The 27,836-nt window shown below is 35.7% G+C and overlaps 2 protein-coding genes across 21 annotated transcripts in view; one reads left to right on the forward strand and one right to left on the reverse strand.

Annotated features, from left to right (window-relative positions):
• Positions 1-12,734, forward strand: part of TASOR (transcription activation suppressor) — a 51,953-nt gene extending 39,219 nt beyond the window's left edge. Inside the window, exons 18-24 of one of the 4 annotated variants that reach the window (XM_057706354.1) lie at positions 3,672-4,483; positions 7,139-7,261; positions 8,025-8,184; positions 8,728-8,836; positions 10,668-10,846; positions 11,029-11,193; positions 11,729-12,734. In XM_057706354.1, coding sequence (XP_057562337.1) covers positions 3,672-4,483; positions 7,139-7,261; positions 8,025-8,184; positions 8,728-8,836; positions 10,668-10,846; positions 11,029-11,193; positions 11,729-11,784 — 1,604 coding nt within the window. In that variant the 3' untranslated portion in view covers positions 11,785-12,734. Of the gene's footprint in view, positions 1-3,548; positions 4,484-7,138; positions 7,262-8,024; positions 8,185-8,727; positions 8,837-10,667; positions 10,847-11,028; positions 11,194-11,728 lie in introns of all 4 variants that reach the window. The other 3 variants (XM_057706352.1, XM_057706351.1, XM_057706353.1) reach the window with 3 other exon arrangements.
• Positions 12,735-12,804: 70 nt separating this feature from the next.
• Positions 12,805-27,836, reverse strand: part of CCDC66 (coiled-coil domain containing 66) — a 45,096-nt gene continuing 30,064 nt past the window's right edge. For all 17 annotated transcript variants that reach the window (XM_057706369.1, XM_057706367.1, XM_057706360.1 and 14 more), the window contains 7 exons: positions 27,549-27,693; positions 26,952-27,092; positions 17,480-17,973; positions 16,835-16,875; positions 15,808-16,049; positions 15,418-15,536; positions 12,805-14,031 (listed from right to left, as the gene is read on the reverse strand). In XM_057706369.1, the coding sequence (XP_057562352.1) occupies positions 13,945-14,031; positions 15,418-15,536; positions 15,808-16,049; positions 16,835-16,875; positions 17,480-17,973; positions 26,952-27,092; positions 27,549-27,693 (1,269 nt within the window). In that variant the 3' untranslated portion in view covers positions 12,805-13,944. The remainder of the gene's footprint in view (positions 14,032-15,417; positions 15,537-15,807; positions 16,050-16,834; positions 16,876-17,479; positions 17,974-26,951; positions 27,093-27,548; positions 27,694-27,836) is intronic.

Genomic DNA, 27,836 nt, shown 5'->3' on the forward strand with positions numbered 1-27,836 from the left:
TTCTGTCTGATGTGATGACTTGGGAAGACCAGAATATTTTTCTTAATTCATTTCTACAGGATATCCTATGAGAAGCAGTCTTCAAGTGTCTCTTAAATTTAAAAAACATGAGGAGGTGAGGCCATATATGTCTTTTAGGTACATTATTCCTAATCCAGAATTTTTTTGACTTAATTCTTTTTCTGATTGTAAAGCTAATTTCTGCAGATAATTTAAGTAAGAGATTAGGAAACTTTTGGATTCCAGAAACATTTACAGATGTTGCTGATTAGCTAGTTGTAGTAGGTGCTTAGAAGACAGTTTCTTTTGTCTGAACTCAAGTCAATTCATCATCTCTGCAGATGGCCATAGGCAAACTCTTCTTGCTTGGAGTTTGGTCTGGGTGTTTTTTGTTTCCATTTCATTGTATCTTACTCTTTCAGAAATCTTGTGTTGTTTTTTTTATTTGGAAGAAAAGCTAAATGACTTTAATTTCAGTACATCTTTACAGTTATTCCTCTCTTTTGGGAATAAAATAGAGACTTTGAGTTAATAGGTTTCTTCAAGGTGATCTTTGTCTCCTCCTAGGAAAAGATGATTCAAAAAAGAAAACAAAGGAGGAAGAACAGATATATTGATATGACATACAGGAAAGTGCATAAATCTTAAGTAGACAACTTGATGAATTTTTACATATGTAAACACTTTGGTTACCACCACCCAAATCAAGATGTAGAACATTTTCAGTACCCCAGGTTTTCTTCTGCATCCTCCCAGTCAGTATTCTCCCTGCCCCAAACTAACCACTAATCTGACTTCTTTCACCATAGCTTAGTTTTACCTGCTCTTGAATTTAAGATAGATGGAACCTACACGTGTCCTCTTCTGCTTTTGGCTCTTTCACACAACATATGTCTAGGATTCATCTAAGTTTTGCTTCTATCAGTAATTCTTTCTCATTGGGAGAAGCAGGTATCTTGTTTATGCTTCATAATATTCCATCAGCATCTGCAGTCTTTATTTGGCATACCATCTTCATATTTTGTGGTTGAAAGTATAAAAATCCAAATGTTGCTACCTTTAGAGAGCTCACTACTCCCACTTAAAAGTCAGAGTACTACGGTGCTTGAGTGGTAGTAGAAAACATGTATTATTATGGATATTGATGTGTGTTTCTTTTAAATCATTTATTGAAGATGTTTTTAAAACAATAAAGTTGCTGATTTTAATAATAAAAATTACATAGGGGAAATCTGTACCTAAAAATTACATGGTGGTCATTTGCATTTTCAAAAGGGATTTGGTTTAGTTTTTTAAATATGGAAAATTCCCCATGTGGATTTGTTATATTTCAGCTTAAAAACATTTCCTTTATCCATAGCACTTTAGGAATAAGCTTATTGAGGGACTTCCCTGGTGGTCCAGTGGTTAAGACTCCGAGCTTCCACTGCAGGGGGTGTGGGTTCAGTCCCTGGTTAGGGAACTAAGATCCTGGATGCCACATGGCATGGTTAAAAAATAAATAAATTCAGGGAAAAAAATTAAGAATAAGTTTATTGGTCTGAACTATACCTGAAAATTTTGGGAGAAGGTATTTCACGTATTTTTAATAATAAACCATTCATAAGTTTTAAAATTACACGTGGTCCCCCCCAATTCATTTGTTTTATGAGATTCAGTTAAAAATTTTTTATTTGAATCAGATATTTGACATGGTACACAATTCAAGAAGTACAAAAATACTTCAAAAAATAATTCTTCTACTCCTAGGCCAGACACTTGGTTTCACCCCCATCGATCAACCTCTGTTACTTTGTTTTTTTTTTTTTTTGGCCGTGCTGAGGTTGAACTTGGGCTACAGCAGTAAGCGCACTGAGTCCTAACCACTGGACTGCCAGGGAGTGCCCCTGTTACAGATTTCTTACATACTCATCCTGACATTTTATGTGTGCACTAAACCCCATGTTGCAGGTTTAAGAAGGGCATTTGGTGTTCTCAATTACTTTATGGAACTTGGATTTTCTGGTTTGTCAGTTTCATGCAGTTGTACTTCTTACCTTGGTACATTGGACATTTTGCTCCCCTTCTTTTCTTTAACCTACAGACCTGCTGTATGGCGTTCTTACCCTGCTGACAGGTGCCTTTGCAGCACTTAATGGTTGTAGTGATTCATGATAACTACTGGGGTTGGTAGAGAAATATTATAAACTAAATGCTGCTGAGGTTGTTTAAACCTTTAGAAAAGTGTGAGTGTGGGGAAAATCAAAACTGAATTTTATGTAGAGAGCTTGCACTGCTATACCTGGGTGCAAACTTGAATAGGGAGTTCACTGTATCTGAAAAGTACTATAGTTTTGAAAACTATACCTATGTGTGGACTTTCTAATCTAGAGGTAACATTTTATATACTACAACAGCAATTTGTTAGGGAATGTTGGCTAAGATTTAAGAAAAATTAGTAATTGTTTAAAGGATAAAATTGTGTAATATGAACTTGTAGGCAGAAATAATGAAATTTTGTCTTTTCCTGAAATAAAGTATTACTATAAATTGCTGTTAAACGTATTTTCTCCATGTTTTTTTAAAAAGGGACTTAGGGTACCTGTTTTGAAATGTAGTTTCAAAAACATACTGTGTTTGAACTTAGGATTTGTGTGGGAAAAAATGTATGTTCTTATGGATTGAGCTAGTTGTCAAGAATCAAAGGTTATAGTGGTTCCATTAGCATCAGCTAGTTTAATGATCTCTTCATCTCAAATGGGGAAATAGCTATTATGATTTCTCTTGAATTATTTCCAAACAAAATAAAAATACTTATGAAAGTACTATCAAAAGTGTTACTGTTAATGGAGCTATGAAATATTGGGTTAGCCAGAAAGTTCGTTCGGAAGCTGAACGAACTTTTGGCCAACCCAGTATGTTCTCTTCCTGTGTTATTGAGACTTTCTTTCCCCGATAAATTGAAGTCCCTAACATTGTAGTAAATCCACTAAGCAACCCCATATGTGAGAGCAAATCTGAAAACAGATAAAATTAATTATCCTAGATCCTGAGTGCAACTCTTGATGACTTATTCCCACAGCATTTCAGCTTGGCATTCTTTCAATTGCCTTACACTCAAAATTTTCGTATTAAGAGGGTATTACCATAGTAGTGGACATTACTTGGCAAAGAATATAAGGGTTGTGCAAGCTGTTGTAACTGACCATTGTGGTTAAAGCATGTCTGTTAAAGTCAGATCTACAGAAAGGTAGGGAAGCAGAAATAAACTGTGACTTAATTTGTATTGATGTTAAATTTTGGCACTTGTTTGAATACTTCAAAAGGAATCAAAGAAAGTAACATTCAAACTTGTCACTCTAGCTACTGAAATACAAAGACCAGCCATAAATAAGTTGGGCACTTAGGAAATAGGTTCACACTATTATTTGAGGTTTTTATTCTACCTTCCAGTGCATAGTTCTAAATACATACTTGACCTGGCTTTTTCTTTTTCTTATTTATGAGTTCGTATTTTCAGATGTTATTATTTTGGATTGCTTTTGTAATAATAAATTCTTCCCATATAGGTATGAAATCACCAGAAGAGCAACTGGTGTGTCTGCCACCACAGGAGGCCTTTCCTAACGACCCCCGGGTAATAAGTAGACAGAGAAGTTCTGATTACCAGTTTCCATCCTCTCCATTTACAGACACACTAAAGGGCACCACTGAGAATGACGTGTTGACAGGTCAGGTGGTGACAGTGGAGGAGCAGTGTGTGCCAGCAGCAGAACCGCCTGCAATGAGCGAAACCACAGAAAGGACAGTGTTAGGCGAGTACAATCTCTTTTCGAGGAAGATAGAAGAGATTTTGAAGCAAAAGAATGTTTCATATGTCAGTAGAATTTCCACACCCATCTTTTCAACACAAGAGAAGATGAAACGACTGTCTGAGTTCATATATTCTAAGACTTCCAAAGCTGGTGTACAGGAGTTTGTAGATGGCTTGCATGAGAAACTAAATACTATTATTATCAAAGCATCAGCCAAGGGTGGGAATTTGCCACCAATCAGTCCTAACAATTCTGGAACTAAGCTAGCATTGAGCTCTCTGGGAAGGCATGTCACACCAGTTTCCTCGAGCGACTTCAACAATAAACACCACCTTGAGCCACTTGGTAGTGATCCTTTGAAAGACACCAACTCTGATGAGCAGCATTCCTCTTCAACTTTGGGTTTAACTGAAGTAGAAGGGAACCAGCCACACCCTGCCACAGAACCAATGGTGACTTCTGATCATACTGTACCTGGTGATACTGCCCGGGAACCAGTAGAAAAAGAAACAACAAAATCACCCAGTGATGTAAACATTTCTGCTCAACCAGCTCTTTCAGATTTCATAAGCCAGTTAGAACCTGAAGTATTTAACAGTTTGGTTAAAATCATGAAAGATGTCCAGAAAAATACAGTGAAGTTTTATATTCATGAAGAAGAAGAGAGTGTGCTCTGTAAAGAAATAAAGGTAACTAAATGAGAAGGTAATTGTAATGCTGTCTAAACTTTACTTGTTGGGGCTGACCTCTATAATATGGTTTTTTTGTTTGTTTCTAAATGTTGACCGTGTTACTTTCATAATTTAATGCAGAGTACAATAAAAGACTAGTAAGTTCAACTAAATTCATAACCTGTTATCTAAATATCTTAGAATTTTGAATCTTGTTTTGCATAGGGTCATTTTAAAGACCAGTTGTTTATATACTGCAAATACCTTTAAATTGTTGATTCAAAGATTTTCAAAGTTTCTTACTTGGGTTTTTAACAAAGGGGAAGGAAAGATGCAGAGAAATAAAGGAAGTTGTCAGTGTTTACCTCATGGGGTTTTATCGGGTAGAAAAATAAAACTGTCCAGGATAACCTGATGATGATATCTTTTGGTATTTCTCGATGCCCTGGTCATGCCAGGGTTTCCTATAGCCTTTATTGATCAAAAAAATGATGATCCTGAAAGACTTCCCCAATCATGAAAGATTCCTCATTGCAAGGTATATTTTTTTGTACTGAAGCTATGGAGTAGACTAGCATTTCAGGCATTTGGTTTAAAAAAATACACACAGAGACAGATATGTAAAATATGTAACAATAGTTACATAATTTATAACATATGGGACAGTTGTATTAGTGGTTTAATATTGACAGTTAGTATTCACTAAACTATATAGCATTTTAATTCCTTAGTTTTTAAATGCCTGCTTCTATTTATGGAATTTATTTGCCATGATGAACTTCTGCTTTTTTAGTTAGAGGAAGCAGAAGGGACCAATGATTAAGTGGCTTATAGCCCAGAGTGGCCCACAAACTCCATGCTTTGACATGTCCTGAGCCTTTGTCAGTTTGAGGATCTCTTTGATGTCTGCATGTTTCATGTGATGTGCTTATAAGAACATGAAGAGCATGGAAATGGAGGCAGGAGAGTGCCTTTGTTAGTAAAGGCAGAGCGCCTTTACTAATTCCCTGTAGTTTTTTGGAAAGATGAAACCAGACTTAGCAGGAATTTCTTGGTTGCATTTTTGCCCTGTATGATTGAACATTGAGCTTCGCGACATTTTTCCACCCCCAGCAACATGTTTGCAGCTCTCTGGGGCATAGCTGCATGTTGGTGTGGAGCTAGATGAGAGAGTGGATTGGGCACAGTTCCCAGTGTGCTCCATCTCCTTCCACTGCATTTTAAAAAATTGATTTTAACACACATATAGGAAATGCGTTTACTTATGAATGGTGCTTTTAATCCACTCTGGCTTAGAATACATCATATTTCTGCTATTTTATGTAGAAAAGGAAAAGGATGCTGTGTGTTTTATAAATCTGATAGGGAATCAGATCAGAACTTTACTTCTTTTAATATCCATTGGAAATTCTCCAGCAAAAATGTTACAATAGAGTATAGGACTTTTATGAATAAAATTTTAAACTTCCTAAGTATTTCTGGAGTCAAATTGATTTGTTACTTTATGAGTTAAACTGTCTTATTTAAAACAAACTTGCATTTAAAGCTTAATGTAAAAAAGACCAAAAATTAGAAGCAGGCCCTTCAGACAATAATTTACCTTTTCATAACTTGATTGTAAGCTGCTCTGAGATCTGCTCAGAGGCTTTAGAGGTTAGAGCAAAATCAAACAATGTAGGGCTACACAGAAACATCCTTTTTGGGTGTGACACTGGTAGACAGCTCTTGAAAGACTGGTTGTGAGGCAAGCTTGGTTTAGATTTATGGTTATCTAACCAGCCATGCCATCCTTGAGAAAATTAATATGCTCCTATCTGTGAAAAGAGGAATGTGACCTTCAGAATCCTACAGTTTGCTTCAGAGTTCAGGATTCCCCCAGCAAGCAAAGAAAACTCTTCGGGGACTGGCTATCTTGTGTCCTTTGAAAGGTAGTACTATGTCATCAGCATGGAGGGTTGTGTTAGATGGGAGAGTCTGTTTTGTTTGAAGGTGTAAACTTGACAGGCGTGGCTAATTAATATGAAAGTATCATTGTACATACCGAAGCTCTCTAAGAATGATCCTGGGGCTGTTGTGAATTAAATGAGCTACAGTAGTAGGAAAAGTGCTTTGTTGGGGAGGGTGGGGGGGGAGTCGAAGGAGGGAGGGAATACGGGGATATGTGTATAAGTACAGATGATTGAACTTGGTGTACCTCAAAAAATAAATAAATAAATAAAGTGAAAAAAGAAAAAAAAAAAAAAAGAAAAGTGCTTTGTAACTCTGAAGGAGTAGACCAGTAACACTGCTGCAGGTAATCAAGGGCCTGCTTTACAAGGAAAGGAAAATGGGAGTGAGGGAGTGGTTGATTGAGCTCTGGATTGCCCAGAATAAGAGTTAAGAACCTGGGCTAATCCATTGCTCTTATGGTTGTTACCCAACGCTGGAGTTTACTTGGCGTTGACTGTGTAACATTGTAACACTGCGACTGTGAACATTTAAGCTCTGAGCTTCACAGTCTTATTGAAGAGTGGACTTGAGGATCTCTGAGGTGTCCCTAGCGTAAGGTCATCATTAATAGTGGTCTAGTAGTAGTAAAAACTTAACCAGTTTATCTTGCATTTCTGGTGTTAAATGGATGTTTGCAAAAAAGTTTTTAAATGTTGATTTAGTTTTTTTTTTTTCTTTTAACAGGAATATCTTATCAAATTAGGCAATACAGTGTGTCATCCAGAACAGTTTTTGGAAAGAAGATCAAAATTAGATAAACTATTGATTATTATTCAGAATGAAGACATTGCAGGCTTCATTCACAAGGTAGACTATTAAGTTGAATTCCTTACTCATTTTGGTTATAAAAAATCCCTACTATCTTCGAGACTAAAGCTGTTTGTTTTTAAAATATCCTCATAAGCTTTAAAGGAGACAAAACTTCGAGGTTGGGAGGTTCAGGACTTGACCCAAACTATCCTCCGTGAATCAGCTTGTGAGACTCATATTTATACTAATGCAAAATTTTAAATTATGGCATATCACGGATCTTCTCTATCGCTTAAATAGTCAAGACTAAGAATACTGACTCCTTGAATGCCATTGGGTCTGCTCGCATTATATTGTTATCACCTTCCTTTGTATGTCCTAGGTAAAACCTATCTGTACCCCCTTTGCCAAACCAGTCCCCCTTTACCTTGGATTTGGAGGTACCCCATCTAGTCTTAGGAGCCTATCTCAAATCCTACTGCTCTTTGAAGTCTTTCCTGACTGTTCCAGTCCATAGGCTCTTGCCCTTATTTGAATTCTGACTGTACTCACAGGGCCAGACAGGCTGGTATTCATCATTCTATGTTTCTAAGTCTGTTGTAAGTGCCTCTTCCTTAGAGTATTTTGTTCAAGGTAGATGCCCAGCATGTAAATGTTGGTTTGTATATTTGGAAATAATGTTGGAAATATTATTTTTGTGCTTGACTTTTCAGAGGCAACACACTAATATAGGTTGAGCCATAGTACATTTCTTGTGGGTTACTTCACACTTGAGTTGATCAGAGTCCTTATTTCTATTTTTATTTTGGTGTTTAAATAGGTACCTGGCTTGGTGACTTTAAAGAAGCTCCCTTGTGTTAGTTTTGCTGGTGTTGATAGTCTGGACGATGTTAAAAATCATACATATAATGAATTATTTGTATCTGGAGGTTTTATTGTTTCTGATGAATCCATTCTAAATCCAGAAGTAATCACAATTGGTAAGATTTATTTATTCTTTTAAGCATGTAACTTATGTCTTTCCTAGGTTTTTCTCATTAGTGACTCACTCATACTTTTACTGTATTGTCCATTTTGCCAGTCACAGATAACTAGTACATTTCCATCATTTTTTTGAGCTTTTATTACCTCAAATTTCTTTCCCATTCTTTTACTCTTTACAAATAACTTCCTCTAAATCTGGTGTAAAGCAGGGCTCTGTGCACCTGCTTCGCTTGAATTACTTTTGGTTTGTTATTGTTATCAACATGTTTTTGTTTTTTGTGTGTAGATGTTATTATATTCTCAGGTCTCAAAGGGGATATATAGATCTGTCTCCCTTAAAGGGGAAAAAAGAGAAATAAAATACTATATAAGGAAAGTATTGAGTTGGCAAACAAGTTCGTTCAATTTTTTTGAAAGATATTATGGAAAAACCCTAATAAACTTGTTGGCCAACCCATTAGCTGTTTCTACATAAGACCAACACACACTTGTTCCACGATTCACTTGTGAGTGGTTTTATTTATCATTTTCTCTAACAGAGAACCTTAAGAATTTCTTGTCATTCCTCGAAGAACTTAGTACTCCAGAAGGAAAATGGCAATGGAAAGTCCACTGTAAATTTCAGAAAAAACTAAAGGAACTGGGCAGGTAAGGTTTGAAAAATAACTATATACTGGTTGTTGATTTTAACGTGTTCACAGAATTTCATGCTCTTTTTTTTTTTATATGTTCATAGATTATAGATGCTGCTCAGTTTTCACAGATGTCTTTTGCCAGCCTTAAGGGAATGTAGATACTGAATTACTCTAGCCTGTTTGAAAATGGTATTCTTGTTTATGTAGAGGTTTGCTTAAGTTTTAGTTATGTATATAGACAAAACTGGTTTAATCTCTGCCACTTGGGTTTAGAATAATAATCAAAATGGGATAATCAGCATTCTTTATTTTTTTATGGAACTGTATATGCCAACTAGATCAGGCCCTCTCCCAATTGTTAATCTAGTAACATTACACATGAGACAGGCATTAATCTTTTTTTTTTTTTTTTACTTTTCAAATTCCCAGTAGTCCTTTATTTTCTGAACAGTGATTTAAAGTCTTTGTGAGTGAAGAGCTTTTGAAAGGGGCATTTATTAGTGTGGTCAATATATGTATTTATGGCCTAATGTATTTTATTTTATTTTACTTTAAATTTTACTTATTTATTATTTTTGGGGGGGTACACCAAGTTCAATCATCTGTTTTTATACACATATCCCCATATTCCCTCCCTTCCTTGACTCCCCCCCCCACCCTCCCTCGAGTCCCCCCCATCCTCCCCATCCCTGTCCTCTAAGGCATCTTCCATCCTCGAGTTGAACTCCCTTTGTTATACAACAACTTCCCACTGGCTATCTATTTTACAGTTGGTAGTATATATATGTCTGTGCTACTCTCTCGCTTCATCTCATCTTCCCCTTCACCCCCCACCCCCTCCCAAACCTCGAGTTCTCCAGTCCATTCTCTGCATCTGTGTCCTTATTCTTGTCAGAGTTCATCAGTAAGAGACAGGCATTAATCTTGACATGATAAAGGGATCTATGATTAGGACATTCATTTATGTAAATAAGTGATTTCTAACATGCCCAGAAATCACTTCTCAAAGTGTGGTTCTTTGAGAGCACTAGGCCCTTGAGAGGCTCTGCAGATGAATATTGTAATCAAATGAGTTTGGGATACTATATCCTACTACTAGAGTCCATGTAATGTACTTATTTACACACTTAAGGGTGTGAGAAACTCTGTAGTTAAGGATCCTGTTTTCCATTTTGTCTCTCAGCATTTCCAAAACTTAGACCACAAAGCATTTTTTTCTTCTAATACCTATTGATATTGCACGGCACGCACTTAGGGAAATTCAGGCTTAAGTATTTAACTTTTTATTGTATTTCATTTTTAAAAAACTTGTTTTATCTTCAAATCATGTGAAGTAGGCACTGGCCAAGTCTTATCTTTATATAACAGATAGCAATACTGAGGCCCAAAGGTGTAACTTGTACAGATTAGTACTGTCATCTTCTTGACAGTAGCCAGTAATTTTTGCCACATGTTGCCTTGTGTCTGGAGGTATAGAAATAGCTCAGAGCCCTGTATTTTTAAAGGAAAGACTTATATATTTTTTGTCCTTTTACAGTTCTAAATTAGTGAAGCCGAAGTGTAATTTATTTAGTAAGTAATAAATTGAGATTTTTGTCTAAACCTGAATAGCTGGCCCTTAGGCTTTGCACCCAGAGAAGAAAGCTCCTGGCCTTACCCGTGGGTTGCACAATTCCTGGTCTCCCTCTACTAAGAAGCACCCATACATCACATTAGGCAGTGAGCTAAGCAGTGCAGTTGTCATTAGTTGCCTCAATTGAGGAATTAGTTTTAATTTCAAGCTAAAAAGTGTACACTAAGTTTTAGAAATGCAGATCCACATACTGAACTACTTAATTTCACAGATTGAATGCTAAAGCTCTAAGTCTGCTGACGCTTCTGAATGTCTATCAGAAGAAACATCTGGTTGAAATTTTGTCATACCACAATTGTGATTCACAAACTCGAAATGCTCCAGAACTGGACTGCCTTATCAGACTTCAGGCTCAGAACATACAGCAACGACACATAGTCTTTTTAACAGGTAAAGAGAGTGCTCTTGAGCTTTCTACTATGAATATAGGAATGTGGACGAAAGGATTTTGTGGGACTGTGTTGGGTGTTTCTGAAAATATGGAGGAAAAGATTTTGTGAGGGCTGGGAGCAGGCATTATCATTTTATATTTTGAAATGTTTTACATTCAACATTTTTTTTTTCCAATTTAGAAAAGAGTGTCAAGATGCATTCCAGTTATACCGATAATGGAATAGTGGTTGCAACTGCTGAAGACTTTATGCAGAACTTTAAAAATCTTGTGGGCTATCACAACTCAATCACAGAAGAAAACCTTCCATTGCTTGGTGCTAATGAGAATCTTGAGTCACAGTCAGGTAACTTTTCAATAGTTTTCATTTTCTTTAAGGCAGACAGAAAAAGAATGGTTTTGCTTTGACTTCATATAAAGAAATGCTAATTTTGAAACTGCTCACCTCAGTGTAAACTCAGCTTCAGAGGAAGTGTTTCAAGGCATTTATCATTCTTTTACGTAGCATACACAGAACCTGCTTATTATATATACTGTAGTCAATATAAGCTGTTAGAATTAATGTAGACTGCGTACTATATATAGAGTAGGTATTTTCTTTTTGAGAGTATATAAGCTTTATTGGCTCCTGTTGTGAATTAAAGCAGTTCAGTTACAAGGTAGTAGAGATATCCATAGCTTTAGTCTTTTGTGAGATGGCCTCTGCTTTGGTTCCAGGTTTTTATGTAAAATGAAAGATGTACTTTTGTTTTTGAGGAAAAGCAGAGATGATCGAACATTTGATAGAGCTAACTAGTTTAGCAGTAATCCAGTGAAGCTAGATGTCAGAATTTTTATTTTATATTTGTCTTGTCAAATACTGAATTACCGTATAACTTTAGATGCTGTTTTGACATTAACCCCTTTGGAGCTGGGAGTTGGGATTTCCCAACATTAAACGTGAACACATTTCGCAGAAGCTTTTAGCATCGGATTATCTGGACATTCACACCTAGTGTGAGTGTTGTGACTAAGTGAACTTGTGGCAGAAGACCAAGCTTTAAGGGATTGTGGACTTGCAGACCCTGACGCATTATATTGTGTGAGTAGTGTATAATTTTAAAACTTAAATTGTTTATTTCAATAGAGTAGGACTTTTTGTTTTTTAAATGTAGCTCTTTTAGAAAACGATGAAAAGGATGAAGAGGATATGTCTCTGGATTCAGGGGATGAAATCTCACAAATAGAAGTATGCAGCAATTTTCATTCAGAAATATTGGAGAAAGAGACCAAAGGATCACGTGGAACAGATCAAAAAAAGAATATTCAAATTGAATTGCAATCGTCTCTTGACTTGCAAAAAAGTTTATTAGAAGATAAGACTTATCAAATTGATTCTGAAGAGAGAGCTTCTATTGATATAGTATGCTCTGAAGGAGAGAACAGTAATTCAGCTGAACAAGATTCATATAGCAACTTTCAGGTTTATCACAGTCAATTAAATATGTCCCATCAGTTTAGTCATTTTAATGTTCTCACTCATCAGACATTTTTGGGGACACCTTATGCCCTTTCATCAAGTCAGTCTCAAGAAAGTGAAAATTACTTTTTATCTGCTTATACTCAAAGCTTGGATAGAGATAGAGCTCCATCTCCATTAAGCTGGTGGAAAAGTGATTCTTCCAGGCCATTTTCAAAAGAGAAATAAGTATAGTAACTTTTTTTAAAAAGTAGGTTGTTATGGACTTTTTCTGTTTCTTAAAAGTGAATTAACAATTTATATTTCATTCTCTAAACAAAAGGTTTCTTTTCCTTTCTCAAATGTTTTTTTCCTCTTATTTAAATCATGATGGCCTGTAACAGTTGAAGCATCTGAAAATTGAAATAAATATATATATTTTTAACATATATTGTACTTGAATTATCTCATGTTGACACTTTTAAGTTTTACACATATGTCATCTGTACTTCGGCTTCAAATTGAAGCCTGTTTTATATATAAAACTAGATATTTGCAAAAGGATAGTGAACAGTAATGGCTTTACTTTTTTTCTTCCTCTAATGGCAGATGATCCCAACAACTTTTGCTGAAATGACATATCAACTGTTGTATTTATTTTAAGCTTTTGTGTAGTGTTTTTACACAGGTATAACCCAGTGATGTTAATAAATACAGGATTTTGGCTCAATACCTCGAGATTTATTGAACAAAGCAGTTTCATTTAGATGATAAAGCTATGTACATAGGACTTAGGACTTAACACCAGGCAGCATTATTTTTTATCTTTAGACTTAACCATGTGAAAATTGCCTGTTGCTAAAATTTTGGTCAACCTTTTGAGAGTATCTGATAATTACGATTTTCAGTGCTTGTGTGGTCTTTGACTTAACCAAATTCAATTTCATATTTCAGAAGATAGGTTGTTTATTAAAGGCATTAAACAATTTGAAACAAACTTTGCTATAGATTTTTAAATTGTTAGAAAAATATATTTTTCAGATGGTAAGGACAACTGCTAAAGTGCTATACGAAAGCTAACTTTTTAAATTCACAGATAATAGTAGATGGTGGAGATAAATTGTAAATCCACATGTATTGCTAATAATTGCCTCTCCATTACTAATACAAACTTGTAAATGTTTTTGAAAACTGTAGTTTCTACAATAAAAGGCCTTTTTAGAAAAAGGACTTCAAAAAGTTTCCACAAAAGCATAAACTGAACCTGGGCTGTTTTAGTACAAGTTGGGATGTCACACCTTCCTTTGACACTGCAAAAGAACTTTGTTGAGAGCTTCTCTTTACGTAAATGGTATTTCAGTTAATAAGCTACACGTAAAAAGTGTGGAAGAACGTTGTAAACTAAGGTAAGTAGATAAATACCCACACATGACAGAGCAGAAGTTTTTTGTTTTTTTTTTACTACTGAGCTTTTTTTATGTGTCTGTTTTATTGTTTTAAAATATATATATACACATACACACACAAACAGCATTTTACTACATAGTAAGTTTTAAATAAGCATTTTAAAAAATAAATCTAGGCTATTTGAAAAATAGTTAAGCAACAACCACATTTTATAATTCAGAAGACAATCAAATGTAAAGGATTTTTCTATATTTAAAATGAAGAACTAAAATTCTCTTCTTGATTTGCAGTTAAAGGCATGAGATTAGTTTCCAACTCCCTTTGCTTCTGGAGAAGGCCCTGAAATCACATTGATATGTTAGTAAGGTGTGCAGCAGACGGGCAGATTATTCCTATTTTACATTTCTGTCCTGTTAATCCAGAACTATATTTACTTTGAAAACATGAGCTCATTTATACTTGGCCATAACTTAAACTTTATCTTTGACATGTTAAATTTTAAACTCAAAAAATTTCAATTTTTACACCAGATTTTCTCACTTGGATACTGTGTGGCTATCACATATCTGTAAGATTATATTTTTAGCATAAAACTAATAGAAATGACCTTTGATGTCTCCTAACTGTGGAGCTGAGACAACACCCCTTTCCTTTTTTCCAAATGCTCTTAAAATGGTCATGGGTCTCCCTCTAACATCCAGTGTTTATCTTGACTGCATTAACCTTAGTGGCCCAGTACAAGGCCCTGCTAAAATAAGATATGGCACTATATAGGTGGAGCTGTGTGTATATTCCTTTCTCTTAACCTTACAACTTTTGTCTCCACTAAGCTAGAATATGCCTTGTCATTTCAAAAAGAAATTTAAGTAAAATCTTTACTGTGTGAGTTACCAAGCTTGAGTTACAAAACTCAATCCGTATGTAACCAAAGCTAGCACTTACAAAACTAAAGGAATTCTAGCTCTATAGAAAGAATTGTTTAAGCACAGTTGAAACAATTTGAAATGCAGGATATGGAAAAGGGAAGGGTACTCCTAAAACTGCAGTTTATTTTTCCCATCAAAGCTAACCGCAAAACCAGTTTTGCAAGTCTTTTTTTTTTTTTTTTAAAAGCACAGGACAGGTTTTTTTTTTTAAGTCCAGCTGATAGTTAATAGCCTTAAACACTGGATGTGTTACCTGATTTTATTTTTTCCCTAAGCAAGATAATGAGTCACAATTGGTCTGGGAGAAAAAGTAGTCTGGCAAGATTATATGTGTAACTTCACACTGAGTTATATTACTCTTTGGGACTTGTATCAATGTTCTATTCCAAACACAGCCAACACATTTCATTAAAAAAAAACTAAGAACTGCATTACTAAGAAAGCATAACTGTATTTATTTTCTGCCTTTGGTTTTAGGGCCTTATTGATCATGCTTTGCCATTTCAAATGTATGCATTTTTCATTCAATAAAATTGTCTTACTATTCAAAATGTCTCATGATTTCATGCTGTAAAGAAACAGTCTTAGAGATGGCAATGTGAAACAAATAGAAGGAAAGTTGTGTTTTATTTTCATTCAAGATTTAAAAAAGAATCAGCACCTGTATAATAAACTGAAATGTGTAACCAAGTCATGTAACCAACAAGGCTTATTAGTAAAACTAGTAAACACTTAGCCATTCCAACATACAGCCCTCCACTAGGAAATGGTCACATCCACACTTTGGAAAAACTCATACCTGTCTCAGTTCTGAGAGTCCCTTAAGGATTGCTTGCTGACGATCCCTGTTTTTCACCAAGTTAGGATTAAGAAGTGGGTCCCTGAGATGGTCAAATAGCTGTTGTTCTTGGTCACATTCTGAAGCCAGATAAAAATGACAAAATTCAAATACATGTCTAATAATATGAAATAGCCCTATGCTATAATATTCTATAGATCCATTAATAAACTGATATCCTATGGAAGTACCAAGTAAAATTTAAGTAATAAATATTCAATAAAGATTTTAATAATTGACTCCAGAACAGAAAATCTTTCTACCTCTCCTGGGGCAAAACTTGTTAGCATCATCCAAATACTAACTTGGATGGGGCGGGGCGGAGGGAGGGGTGCATATATATTTACTTACCATGTGGATTTTGGTACTGAGGATCCTGGGTTAAAGGCCTAGACAGTGGTGCATCTGGATCAAGGTAATAGATCTCGTTGGTTCGAACATAGGGAATAAAATGAAATGGTTCAGAAATCCCAGGTGATGACTCTGTCTGACTATCTCCTGAGATCAGATTCTCTCTTTCGTAAGTACTGTTTTTTAGTGTCTGAGTTTGTTGTGTTCTGTTTTTCACTGCCGGAACTGGTGGTGATTGAGACCTATATTTTTCCAAAAAGCACAGTAAGGGACTTCTTAAGAAGCATTAATGAAAAGTTGTGTATTTTACTTTAGATTAAGCATATTCTACTCTTTAATTACATTTCAACTTATGCTAAATGTACCTATAACACCTTTAGGAACACTGTGGAAGAGGCTTGACTTCTATGGTACCTTTTCCTAAAACAAGCAACAGGGGGGTTTACTAGTACTTGCTGAGGATATATATACTCTAGAACAGGGAGAAAACTTAAATTTACTAGCTTCTGAGGATCAACGCTACCTGAGTTAACCTAAGCCTAATGTTTCCCCTTAGATAATTCACCATAAAATAATATACTTATCCATCTGAACTAAACTTGCTAGAAAAAGCCACATTCAGAGACAGCTTAAAACAGCTGGTTCATACACAGAAGCAGAGAATAAAAATTTTAACAATTCTAAATCTCCCATTGGTCAATTTCTCACCCCTACCAGTCATTTATTCCCTCCCTGCTCAATTGAAGCACAATGTCTATTCCATCTGGAAAATTAAAACTGTTTAAGTCTGGAGATAACAAAGTTATCACTCACATTCCTCCTTAGGATGCCTAGGCCCAGTCTAATTCGGACCTTCAAATTCTAGGTAAAATGCCAAACACCCTTTCTCTTAAACCTCTACTCACCTGGAAGTCACAAACTTTCCTGTTACTGTCTCCATAGACAAGTATACAATGCTGGATCTCACCTATATTCTGAGCACGTATTTTATATCACACACCACTAAGCTATGGAATCAATAACATACCTTTCCTTGTTGAAAGAATTAATTCTCAGAGGTTCTTCTTCCTAAATGATGGATAAATGTAGAAAGGAGTAACAGCATTTCCATATGTCCCCAAAAATATTTTTAGTGGTTACTTGTTGAAATAATCTGAGGATAATATTTGACTAACAGATACTGGATGATAGGATAGAGAGGCTTCGTATTATTTCTCCAGAGTCAGAGAAAGCAACCCAGTAATTCCTGACTTTGTAAATTACTCTCTGTCTATATGGACTATAAACAACAGTTTTGAATGGGTATTTGAATAAAGAAAGCATTAATCTATACAGGGTTTAAGTGAAAACTTTTTCTGTGAAGGACAGATAGTAAACACTTGGTTTTGTGAGCCATGTGGTCTCTGTTGCAACTACTCTAAACTCTTCTTGCAGCATGAAGCCAGCCACAGACAATACATAAAAGAATAAACATGGCTGTGTTCCTAAAAACTTTATTTGCAAAAAGAGGCAGCAAGATGAATTTGCCCATGGTGTAAACTAAAGCAAATTTCTAGAACTCTTATTCAGACCCAGAACAACCTTGTCAAAACATGCATGTGGGGAATTGTATTCTCATTCTAAAAACTTAAATACATGCTTTAAAATATTTTTTTAAACAGAAGAGCTTTACCTTTTTAACTAGCTGCCACCTGAAACTTGGCTCAGTTTCTTGAGATGAATGAAGAACTTCTGGTGAAGTGCCTCTATTTTGAGAGAGGTGTCCAGGATTATTTCTTTCTACCAAATGAAGCAGTTCCATCTGCCGTCTTACTTTTTTTTCTTCTCTCAGTTTTTGAAGCTGTTTAGGGTACTTTTCTGATGCTGGAATATACCTTCTCAGTGGCTTATTTATATTCCAATCAGGCCTTTTAGGACATTTCTTCATATGTTTTGTTTGTTTCTCTGCTCCTGTGAACTGATTACACTGGTCATTATACCAACTATTTTCCTTTTCTAAGTTGACTCCTTTATCCTGACTTACTAGTTCTTGCTTGTTTTTCTTAGTGTTAAATGGTTCATTAAATTCTGCAGGAATCTCAGGAGATGAACAATTTATAATTTCCCTCTCTATTACCAATCCACAGCATGATTCTGTATTGGTAAATATTCCCATATTTAAGTCATCTAAAAAAAAAAAGTTTCAGATGATTAATTTTTTAAAAATTGTGGTAAAATATACATAATGCAAAACTTATCATTTTAACCAATTTTTCCCAAAGGCATTAAAACTGCCTTTGTTTTGAAAATTAAAAAAAAAATTCTATACCCACTAAGCAACTCCCCTTCCCACCAGCTCATGGCAACCACCATTCTACTTTGTCTCTGGTTTTGACTACTACAAACACAAGTGGAGTCTAAGGTATTTGTCTTTTTGTGACTGACTTATTTCAGTTAGCAAAATGTCCTCAAAGTTCATCCAAGTTGTAGCATGTATCAGAATTTCCTCCTTTTTAAGGCTGAATAATACACCATTGTGTGTGTGTATATATATATATACACACACCATAACATTCCATTATATGTGTATGCTGCATTTTATCCATTGAGCTGTCAAGGGACACTTGAATTGCTTCCACCTTTTGGCTATTCTTGAAGACCTTACTTTTTCAGTTCTTTTGGGTATACCCCCAGAAGTGGAACTGCTAGACTGCATGGTAATTACATTTTAAATTTTCTGAGGAAATGCCATTCTGTTTTCTTTAGCAGCCGTACCATTTTACATTGCCACCACCAACGCACAAGGGTTCCAATTTCCCTAAATCTTCCATTAAATCATTTTTAAGTGCACAATTTAGTGGCACCAAGCACACCCATGATGCCACACAATTCCAGACCCCATCATCACCTCAAGCAGAAACTCTGCACCCACTAAGCAGTAACTCCATTCTACCCTCCTTCCCAACTCCCCGCAACTTCCACCCTACTTTCCACCTCTGAATTTCTCCACCCAGCCTTACATTTCTTACACCAATGGAACTATACAATATTTGTGTCTCCCTGCACAACTGCCCCCTCCCCTCACATCCAGCTTATTTCACTCAGCATAATGCCTTCAAGGGTCATTCAAGCTACATCACATATCAGAACTTTAGATGATTCATTCTTAGCATCACTACATAATAGAGACAATTTTTAAAAACCAAACTTCCAACAGGATTGTCCTGGCTTTCACTTAGAAATACAGGATGATAATACATATGGCATTTGTTTATGTTTATTTTTCTATCAATGATAACTGGCCAAAATTTTTTCATCAAAAGCAATGCAAGAAAGTCGCTTTTAAATGAGATGTGAAGTTTTCTTGTTATGTTGGTTTGAAATTAATGTAATACATAATATAGTAGGATCTGGGAAATGTCCCTTCAGTCATTTTTACCCCAGAAGCACTGGGAAAATGTCTCATAAAACTCCCCTCTTGGACCCAAATGTTTAGGGACATGTTGATTGCTACCTCATTTCATGTACTTTTTAATGTCTATCTCATATACCATCATGGTATGCCTGCAGACCATCCCTGAATCACATACAACCTTTCACTTTTTTCCATTTTGAAAACAGTAAAAGTTCACCATTCAAAAAAGACATCTGAAATTTCCTTATAACTTACACTGATGTTCATGATTACATATGTGCTCAGCTATCACAACAGTTGAGCAACAAACTTGCCAAGGCTGCTTCTCACATATGATTAAAATTTTATCACAATTAGCTAATGAAAGGAGGTCTGGGTTGCCCATTAAAAAAAGTCTAGGGATCTCCCTGGTGGTTCAGTGGCTAAGGCCTCATGCTCCCGGTGCAGAGGGCCTGGGTTTGATCCCTGATCCGGGAACTAGATCCCACGTGCTGCAACTAAAGACCCTGCATGCCGCAACTAAAAATCCCCCATGAGGCAACAAAGATCTGGTGCAGCCAGATAAATAAATATTAAAAAAAAAAAAGTCTAGTTATTGCTCGAAGTGTTATTCCAGACTAGAGCTGCTCCAGGACTAATCCTAGTAAGGCTGCCCAACCGACATCATTCTCATACTGGATATCCTTTTTGGCTGTTCTAGACTCACTTTGCCCCTTTCTCTCCCCTGCTCTCTACCCTAGCAGGCTGACTGGTAAGAACTTTATCAATGGGTTGCTGGGTCCTCTGGCTTCTGTTTCTGTCAAGAGTGTTCATATGCAGATTATAGGAAGGGAAAAGAGTGAATTCAGGATACTTATTCTACTGGCTCATTCCCTGCGAGCTGACCTCAGGCCGACTCTGTCCCTTTACCAAAGGTCATGGTTCCCCTCAAAGTAATCTCTATACAATACTTGTGTTCTGGTAACAGATCATTTTGCTACTAGCACCAGAGTCAAAGCTCTATTGCTGTATTCCCTCACACCCACTCCTCTGAAAATAATCCCTTTCTAAATAAGCCATCATTATTCTATTTCAGGACCCTGACTGATTAAATTCCCTTAGAGTTACCCGGTGATAATATACATAACTTCTTAAAGACTTAGTTTGACTTTCTCTTAATTGATGTGTAGGATTTATATAATTTTGTTATTTATCTGGACATAGAGAATGGACAAAACCAGATTCTTCAAGCTTAAGAGCAAACTAGAAAAAAACCCAAGAGCTCATGAGAAGAATAATTTCAGATAACTAAGCAGGTTGCTTTACCCCACTTCACTTTTAAAATTCCTTTCCACCTTCCTGTCATGTAATGTGGGTAATCTGGTGGTGTACTGAAGTAAGATCTAAAATTAACTGGCAGATACAGAGATTTTCAGGTTTTTTTCCTCTCATTAATGTCTCTTTCTCATCACTATTTTTGTTTTTCTTTTTTTAACCTCAGATGAATTGCTGTGTTCTGGACATTCTGTAAAATCAAATGTACATAAAGCCTGTCTTCATTGAGGTCTCTCCTGAAAAAAAAGTAAAATAAAATAAAATAAAATTAACTGGCAGAAAATCGTGCTATGTTAGAAGATGGATTTCCATAAGACATTTTGGGCTTGGGACTTGGTACTAGCCAACTCCAGAGTGACTTTTTGATATGTCTATAGGAATATTATCTCCTAACTTATGGCCAGCCAAATTGATTTTTGTCTCTTTTTAAATTACTAAGGGATCCCCAAGGCCACAAATAACTGATAGGAGGGTCCACTTGTAATTAGTTTAAAAAGTGAGGACTGGGACGGGGAGGGTGGGGGGGACTCGTGGGAGGGTGGGGGGAAGTTAAGAGAGGCAGGGAATACGGGGATATGTGTATAAAAACAGATGATTGAACTTGGTGTCCCCCCCCCAAAAATAATAAATAAATAAATAAAATTAAAAAAAAAACAAAACTCCCTCTGGAGTAGGTCAGTGTTCATAGAAATATTATTCGTGATAGCCAAAGAGTGAAAACAACCCAAGTGTCCATCAACAGATGAATGGATAAACAAATAATGGTATATACATTGAATGGAATATTCTTCAGCCATAGAAAGGAATGAAGTTCTGATATAGGTTAAAAGATGGATGTGTCTTGAAAAAAAAATTGTACTAAGTAAAATAGTCCAGACACAAAAGGAGAAATATTGTACAATTCCACTAATGTTAAATATCTTGAATAGGCAAATCATAGAGACAGAAAGCAAGTTAGAGGTTATTGGAGGCTGGGAACACAGATGAGTGGGGAGTTATTCCTTACTGGTTACAGAGTTTCTAATCGGGGTGTAAAAAAACTTTTGGAAATAATGGTGATGGTTGCACAACATGGTGAATGTAATTAATCCTACTGAACTGTAAACTTAAAAATGGTCAAAGTATCCATTTTTTGTTATATATATATTTTACCACAATTTAAAAATAATGATAATGTAATATACCCAAACCAATGAACTGTATGGTATGTAAATTATGTCTCAATAAAGCTATTTAAAAAAAAAAAATTACTAAGGGATCCCCAAGGCCACAAATAACTGACAGGAGGGTCCACTGGTAATTAGTTTAAAAAGTGAAGGGTTCTGGTTCAAGGTGGTGACCTAGGAAGATCCTGAACTCACCTCTTATGGACACACTGAATCTACAGTTACATATGAAACAATTTCTTCTACAAAAAACCTTAAAAAACTGGCTGAGCAACTTCTACACATTGGACAAATGAGAAAAACACCCCCATCAAAGCAGGAGGGAGTGGGACTTCCCTGGTGGCACACTGGTTAAGAATCCCCCTGCCAATGCAGGAGACATGGGTTCCATCCCTGGTCCAGGAAGATCCCACATGCTCTGGAACAACTAAGCCTGTGCACCACAACTACTGAGCCTGTGCACCTAGAGCCCGTGCTCTGCAACAAGAGAAGCCACCACAATGAGAGGCCTGCGCACTGCAACAAAGAGGAGTCCCCACTAGCTGCAACTAGAGAAAAGACCGCACGCAGCAATGAAGACCCAGTGCAGCCAAAAATAAACAAATAAATAAATCTTAAAAAAAAGAGAAGTTACAACTAATACCACAAAACACAAAGGATCAGAAGAGACTACTATTATACACCAAGAAATCTGACAACCTAGAAGAAATGGATAAATTCCTAGAAACATATAACCTCTCAAGAGTGAATCTTAAAGATGGAAAATTTGAACACACCAATCACAAGTAAAGAGAACCTGTAATCAAAAACCTTCCAAAAAACAAAAGTCTAGGACCAGCCAGCTTCACTGGTGACTTCTACCAAACATTCAAAGAAGAATTAATACCACACCTTTCAAACTCTTCCAAAAAAATAAAAGAGGAGAGAATGCTTCTAAATTCACTTTATGAGGCCAGCATTACCTTGATACCAAAACCAGAAAAGAACACAATTACAGGACAGTATCTCTGATGAAAATGGATAAAAAAATCAACAAAGTATCACCAAATTGAATTTAACAATACATTAAAAGGCTCATACAACAAAATCAAGTGGGATTTATTCAAGGGATGCAAGGGCAGTTCAACATGGGCAAATCAATCAAGGAAATATACCAAATTAACAAAGTGAAGGGTAAAGATCACATAATCATCTCAACAGATGCAGAAAAAGCATGACAAGATTCAACATCAGTTTATGATAAAAACTCTCAACAAAATGGGTACAGAGGGGATGTATTTCAACATAATAAAGGCCATATATGTCAAACCCAGAGCTAAATCATGCTCAATGATAAAAACCTGAAAACTTTTTCGAAGACCAGGAAAAAAACAAGGATGCTCACTCTCACCATTTTTATTCAACATACTCAACATAGTTTTGGAAGTCCTAGCCAGAGCAATTAGGGAGGAAAAAGAAAGAAAAGGCATCCAAATTTGAAAGAGAAAAGTAAAACTGTCACTATTCATAGGTGGCATATTACATATAGGAAACCCTAAAGCCTCCAGAAAAAAAAAAACACCTATTAGAACTAATAAATGAATTCAGTAAAGTTGCAGGATACAAAATCAATATACAAAAATCTGTTGCATTGCCATACACTAATAATGAACTGTCAGAATGAGAAATTAAGAAAACAATCCCATTTACAATTGCATCAATCCCAATTATAACTGCATAAAAAAGAATACTGAGGAATAAATTTAACCATGGAGGTGAAAGACCTGTACACTGAAAACTGTAAGACATTAATGAAAGAAACTGAAGACGGCACAAATGAACAGAAAGATATTCCATGCTCATGGATTCGAAGAATTACTGTTGTTAAAATGACCATGCTACCCAAAGCAACTTACAGTTTTAATATAATTCCTATCAAAATTCCAATGATATTTTTCACAGAAATAGAATAAACAATCCTGAAATTTGTATGGGTCTTCCACAAAAGACCCCAAATAGCTAAAGCAACCCTGAGAAAGAACAACAAAGCTGGAAGCATCATGCTCCCTGATTTCAGACTGTAACATAAAGCTACAGTAATCAAAACAGTATGGTGCTTGCACAAGAACAGACACATAGATCAATGAAACAGAACAGAGAGCTCAGGAATAAACCCATGCATATATGGTCAATTAATTTACAACAAAATAGCTAAGGAAAAACAAAGCCAGTGTCTTCAATAAATGGCACTGGGAAAAATGGACAACCACATGCAAAGGAATGAAACTGGACCATTATCTTATATCATACACAAAAATTAATTAAAAACAGATTAAAGGGGACTTCCCTGGTGGCATAGTGGTTGAGAATCTGCCTGCCAATGCAGGGGACATGGGTTTGATCCCTGGTCCAGAAAGATCCGACATGCCACAGAGCAACTAAGCCCATGTGCCACAACTACTGAGCCCGTGTGCCTAGAGCCCATGCTCTGCAACAACAGAAGCCACTGCAATGAGAAGCCCGAGCAATGAAGAGTAGCCCCTGCTTGCCACAACCCAATGCAGGGAAAAAAAAAAAAGAAAAAATTAAAGACTTAAATGTAAGACCTGAAACCATAAAACTTCTAGAGGAAAATACAGGCAGTAAGTTCTCAGACACTGGTCTTGGTGGTGACTTTTTGGATTTGACACAAAAAGCAAAGGCAGCAAAAGCAAAAATAAACAACTGAGACTCCATGAAACTAAAAAGCTCCTGTACAGCAAAGGAAACCATCAACAAGATGAAAAGGCTGAATGGAGAAAATATCTGCAAATCATACATAATGTGTTAAGAACTCATACAATGCAACAGCAACAAAAAAAATCCAATTAAAAAATGGGCAGAAGATCTGAATGGACATTTTTCCAAAGATGACATACAGATGGCCAACAGGAATATCTGAAAAGATGCTCAACATCCCTGATCATCAGGAAAATGCAAATCAAAACCACAATGAAATATCACCTCACACCCGTCAGAATGGCTATTATCAAAAAGACAAGAAATAGCAAGTGCTGGTGAAGACGTGGGGAAAAGGAAACCCTTGTGGACTGTGGGTGAGAATGTAAATTGCTGCAGTCACTATGGAAAATAATACTGGAAGTTCCTTAAAAATAAAGAGTAGAACCATGTGAACCAGCAATTCCATTTCTGGGTATTTACCTGAAGGAAATGAAAACACTAACTCAAAGAGATAATATGCATTCCTCTGTTCACTGCAACATTATTTACAATAGACACAAAATGGAAGCAACTTAAGTGTTTACTGACAGATGAATGAATAAAGAAAATATACTATATGTATGTGTACACACACACACAATGGAATATTAGCCATAAAAAAGAATGAAATTCTGCCATTTCCAACAAAAATGAATCAACCTAAAAGACATTATCCTAAGTAAAATAAGTCAGAAAGAAAGACAAATAGCATATGATCCTCAGGGATATATGGAATCTGGGAAAAAAACAAAAACAAAAAAACACAGATACAGAGAACAGACTGGTGGTTGCCACAGTGGGTGGTTGGGAGATGAGCAAAATGGGTGAAGAAAAGCAAAAGGTACAAACTTCCAGTTATAAAATAAGTCTTGGTGATAAAATGTACAGAATGTTGGCTAGAGTTAATAATATTGTATTGTACATTTGAAAGTTGCTAAGAGAGTAAATCTTCAAAGTTCTCATCACAAGAAAAGAAAATTGTAACTCTGTACGGTAAGGAATGTTAACTAGACTTATTCTGGTGATTATTTTGCAATATATACAGATATCAAACATTGTTATACACCTGAAACTAATGTTATGCGTCAATTATATCTCAATTTTACAAAAAACAAACAAAAACCAAAAACCAAGAGAAAAGATTTATTGGAATTTATTTTAAAAAAGAAAAAATATTTCCTGGACACACAGGCGGAAGGCTGGAAGGATTCATAGTAAGCACAGAGACCTATGATAATGATACCCAACATGGATATTACCTAATTACTTCTGTAAAAATTTAAAACAAGCACATGAAAAGATGCTCAATGTCAGCAGTTACAATGAGAGAGCACTTTACAACCATGAGAATAATAAGTATGGGCAAGGATGTAAAGCAATTGGAATCTTCATGTATTTCTGCTGGGAATGTAAAATGGTATGGCTGCTTTGGAAAACTATTTAGTAGTTCCTCAAAACTCTAAACTTACAGTTACTGTATGACTCAGCAATGCTACTCTTCTCCCCCAAGAGACTGAAAATTTATGTCTACAAAAAAATTTGTATATGAATGTTCACAGAAGCATATTTCTAAAAGCCAAAAAGTGAAAGTAACAAAAATTTCCTCAACTGATGAAGGAATAAACAAAATATGGTGGTATATCCATAAAATGGAATATTATTCAGCAATAAAAACAAATGAAGTACTTACTGTTACATGCTACAATAGGAATGAACCTTAAAACATGCTAAGTGAAAGAATCCAGACAGAAAAGACCACATATGATATGATTCCAATTATATGAAATATCCTGAATAGACAAATCTAGGGAGATAAAAGTAGTTTGGTGGTTGCCCAGGAATAGAGTGGAGAGAGGAAATGGAGAATGACTGTTGATGGGTAGAGGGTTTCTTTCTGAAGTGATAAAAACGTTCTAAAATTAACTGTGGTGATGGTTGACCAACTCTGAATATAAAAACTGAATTGTGGGGCTTCCTAGGTAGTACACTGGTTAAGAATCCGCCTGCCAATGCCACGGACACAGGTTCGATCCTTGCTCCAGGAAGGTCCCACATGCTGCGGAGCAGCTAAGCCCGTGAGCCACAACTACTGAGTCCATGTGCCGCTGAAGCCCACGCACCTAGAGCCCGTGCTCCGCAACAAGAGAAGCCATGGCAATGAGAAGTCTGTGCACCACAACAAAGATTAGTCCTCACCTTGCAGCAACTAGAGAAGGCCCGCATGCAGCAACGAAGACCCAACATAGCCAATAACTAACTAAATAAATAAACTTATAAAAAAAAAACAACTAAATTGTGCTCTTTAAAAAAACACTGAATTATACCCTTTAGAGGGGTTAATTTTATGCTATGTAAATATATCTTAATAAAGCTGCTACAGAGAAATTAAAAACCAAGAGATACTTTTATTTCCTCTTACTGAAAACCTCAAATTCCTTTAAATTTTAAACTTTTAATTAATTTACTTAATTCTAATTGTGACTTTAATTTTACATAAATTTTAAGCCAAATCACAATTTATAAACCAATACCTGTTTGCACACCAGTGTCCTTCCTGGGAGAGGTTGTAGAGTTGATAAATGTATTCATTTTACCACTGACTTTATCCATGCCATGTCCTAAATTTGCAATGTTGTTAGCAGATGCATTATATTCCACTTGTGTTGTATCAACTGTCAAGAGAAATAACTTATCTGATAAAATGACACAGTAGCAACTAAATACACATAAGACTCTAATTTAATCAAGCAGTGTAAACACTGCAACAAAAATTTAGAAGGACTAGCCTAAATTTTCTTATAAAAAGTTACCAGCATTCTTATCCCTTACTGAATTTAGGGAGATCACTTAATGGATATCTCTGTTAAAATGGGTACAAAAGTATACATTTTACCTATTGTGAGGAAAATATAAGAAAATGTATGTGAAAAGACATTGAAAATTATAACATTATTTAGTTCTACTCTTAAAGGCAATTTCCCAAGTAAGCATTATAAAGTTACATTAGTTCAAAGTCTGAAATTTCTTAAAAAATATTTAGTTAACAGGTGCTTAAAGGTATTAAAAATAGGCAATTATTTAAAATTTTCAAAAAATATTATAAGTAAAAGTTCTAGTTCAGTGCTTACTGCCAAGATTTTTAATCAATCTAGAAGTGTCATGTCCCTTTTGAGTTAATTCTCGGATTCTCTGTTCTTGTTTCAGTCTCTGTGCCAGCTCCTGTGCTCTCTGCATGGTCTGGAACAGCTCATTTGTCTTAAGAGTCATGATTTCCTATTAATATTGAAGTGCAAAAAGTTATTAAATACAATTATCAAACATGTACAGACTTGACTATTTTCTCTCAGTAGATATTTTCTAAGCTCCTACTATGTGCCAGGCACTATTTAAGACACTGGGAGTGGGACTTCCCTTGT

Source organism: Hippopotamus amphibius, chromosome 13 (assembly GCF_030028045.1).
Source record: "Hippopotamus amphibius kiboko isolate mHipAmp2 chromosome 13, mHipAmp2.hap2, whole genome shotgun sequence".
Classification (NCBI taxonomy): domain Eukaryota; kingdom Metazoa; phylum Chordata; class Mammalia; order Artiodactyla; family Hippopotamidae; genus Hippopotamus; species Hippopotamus amphibius.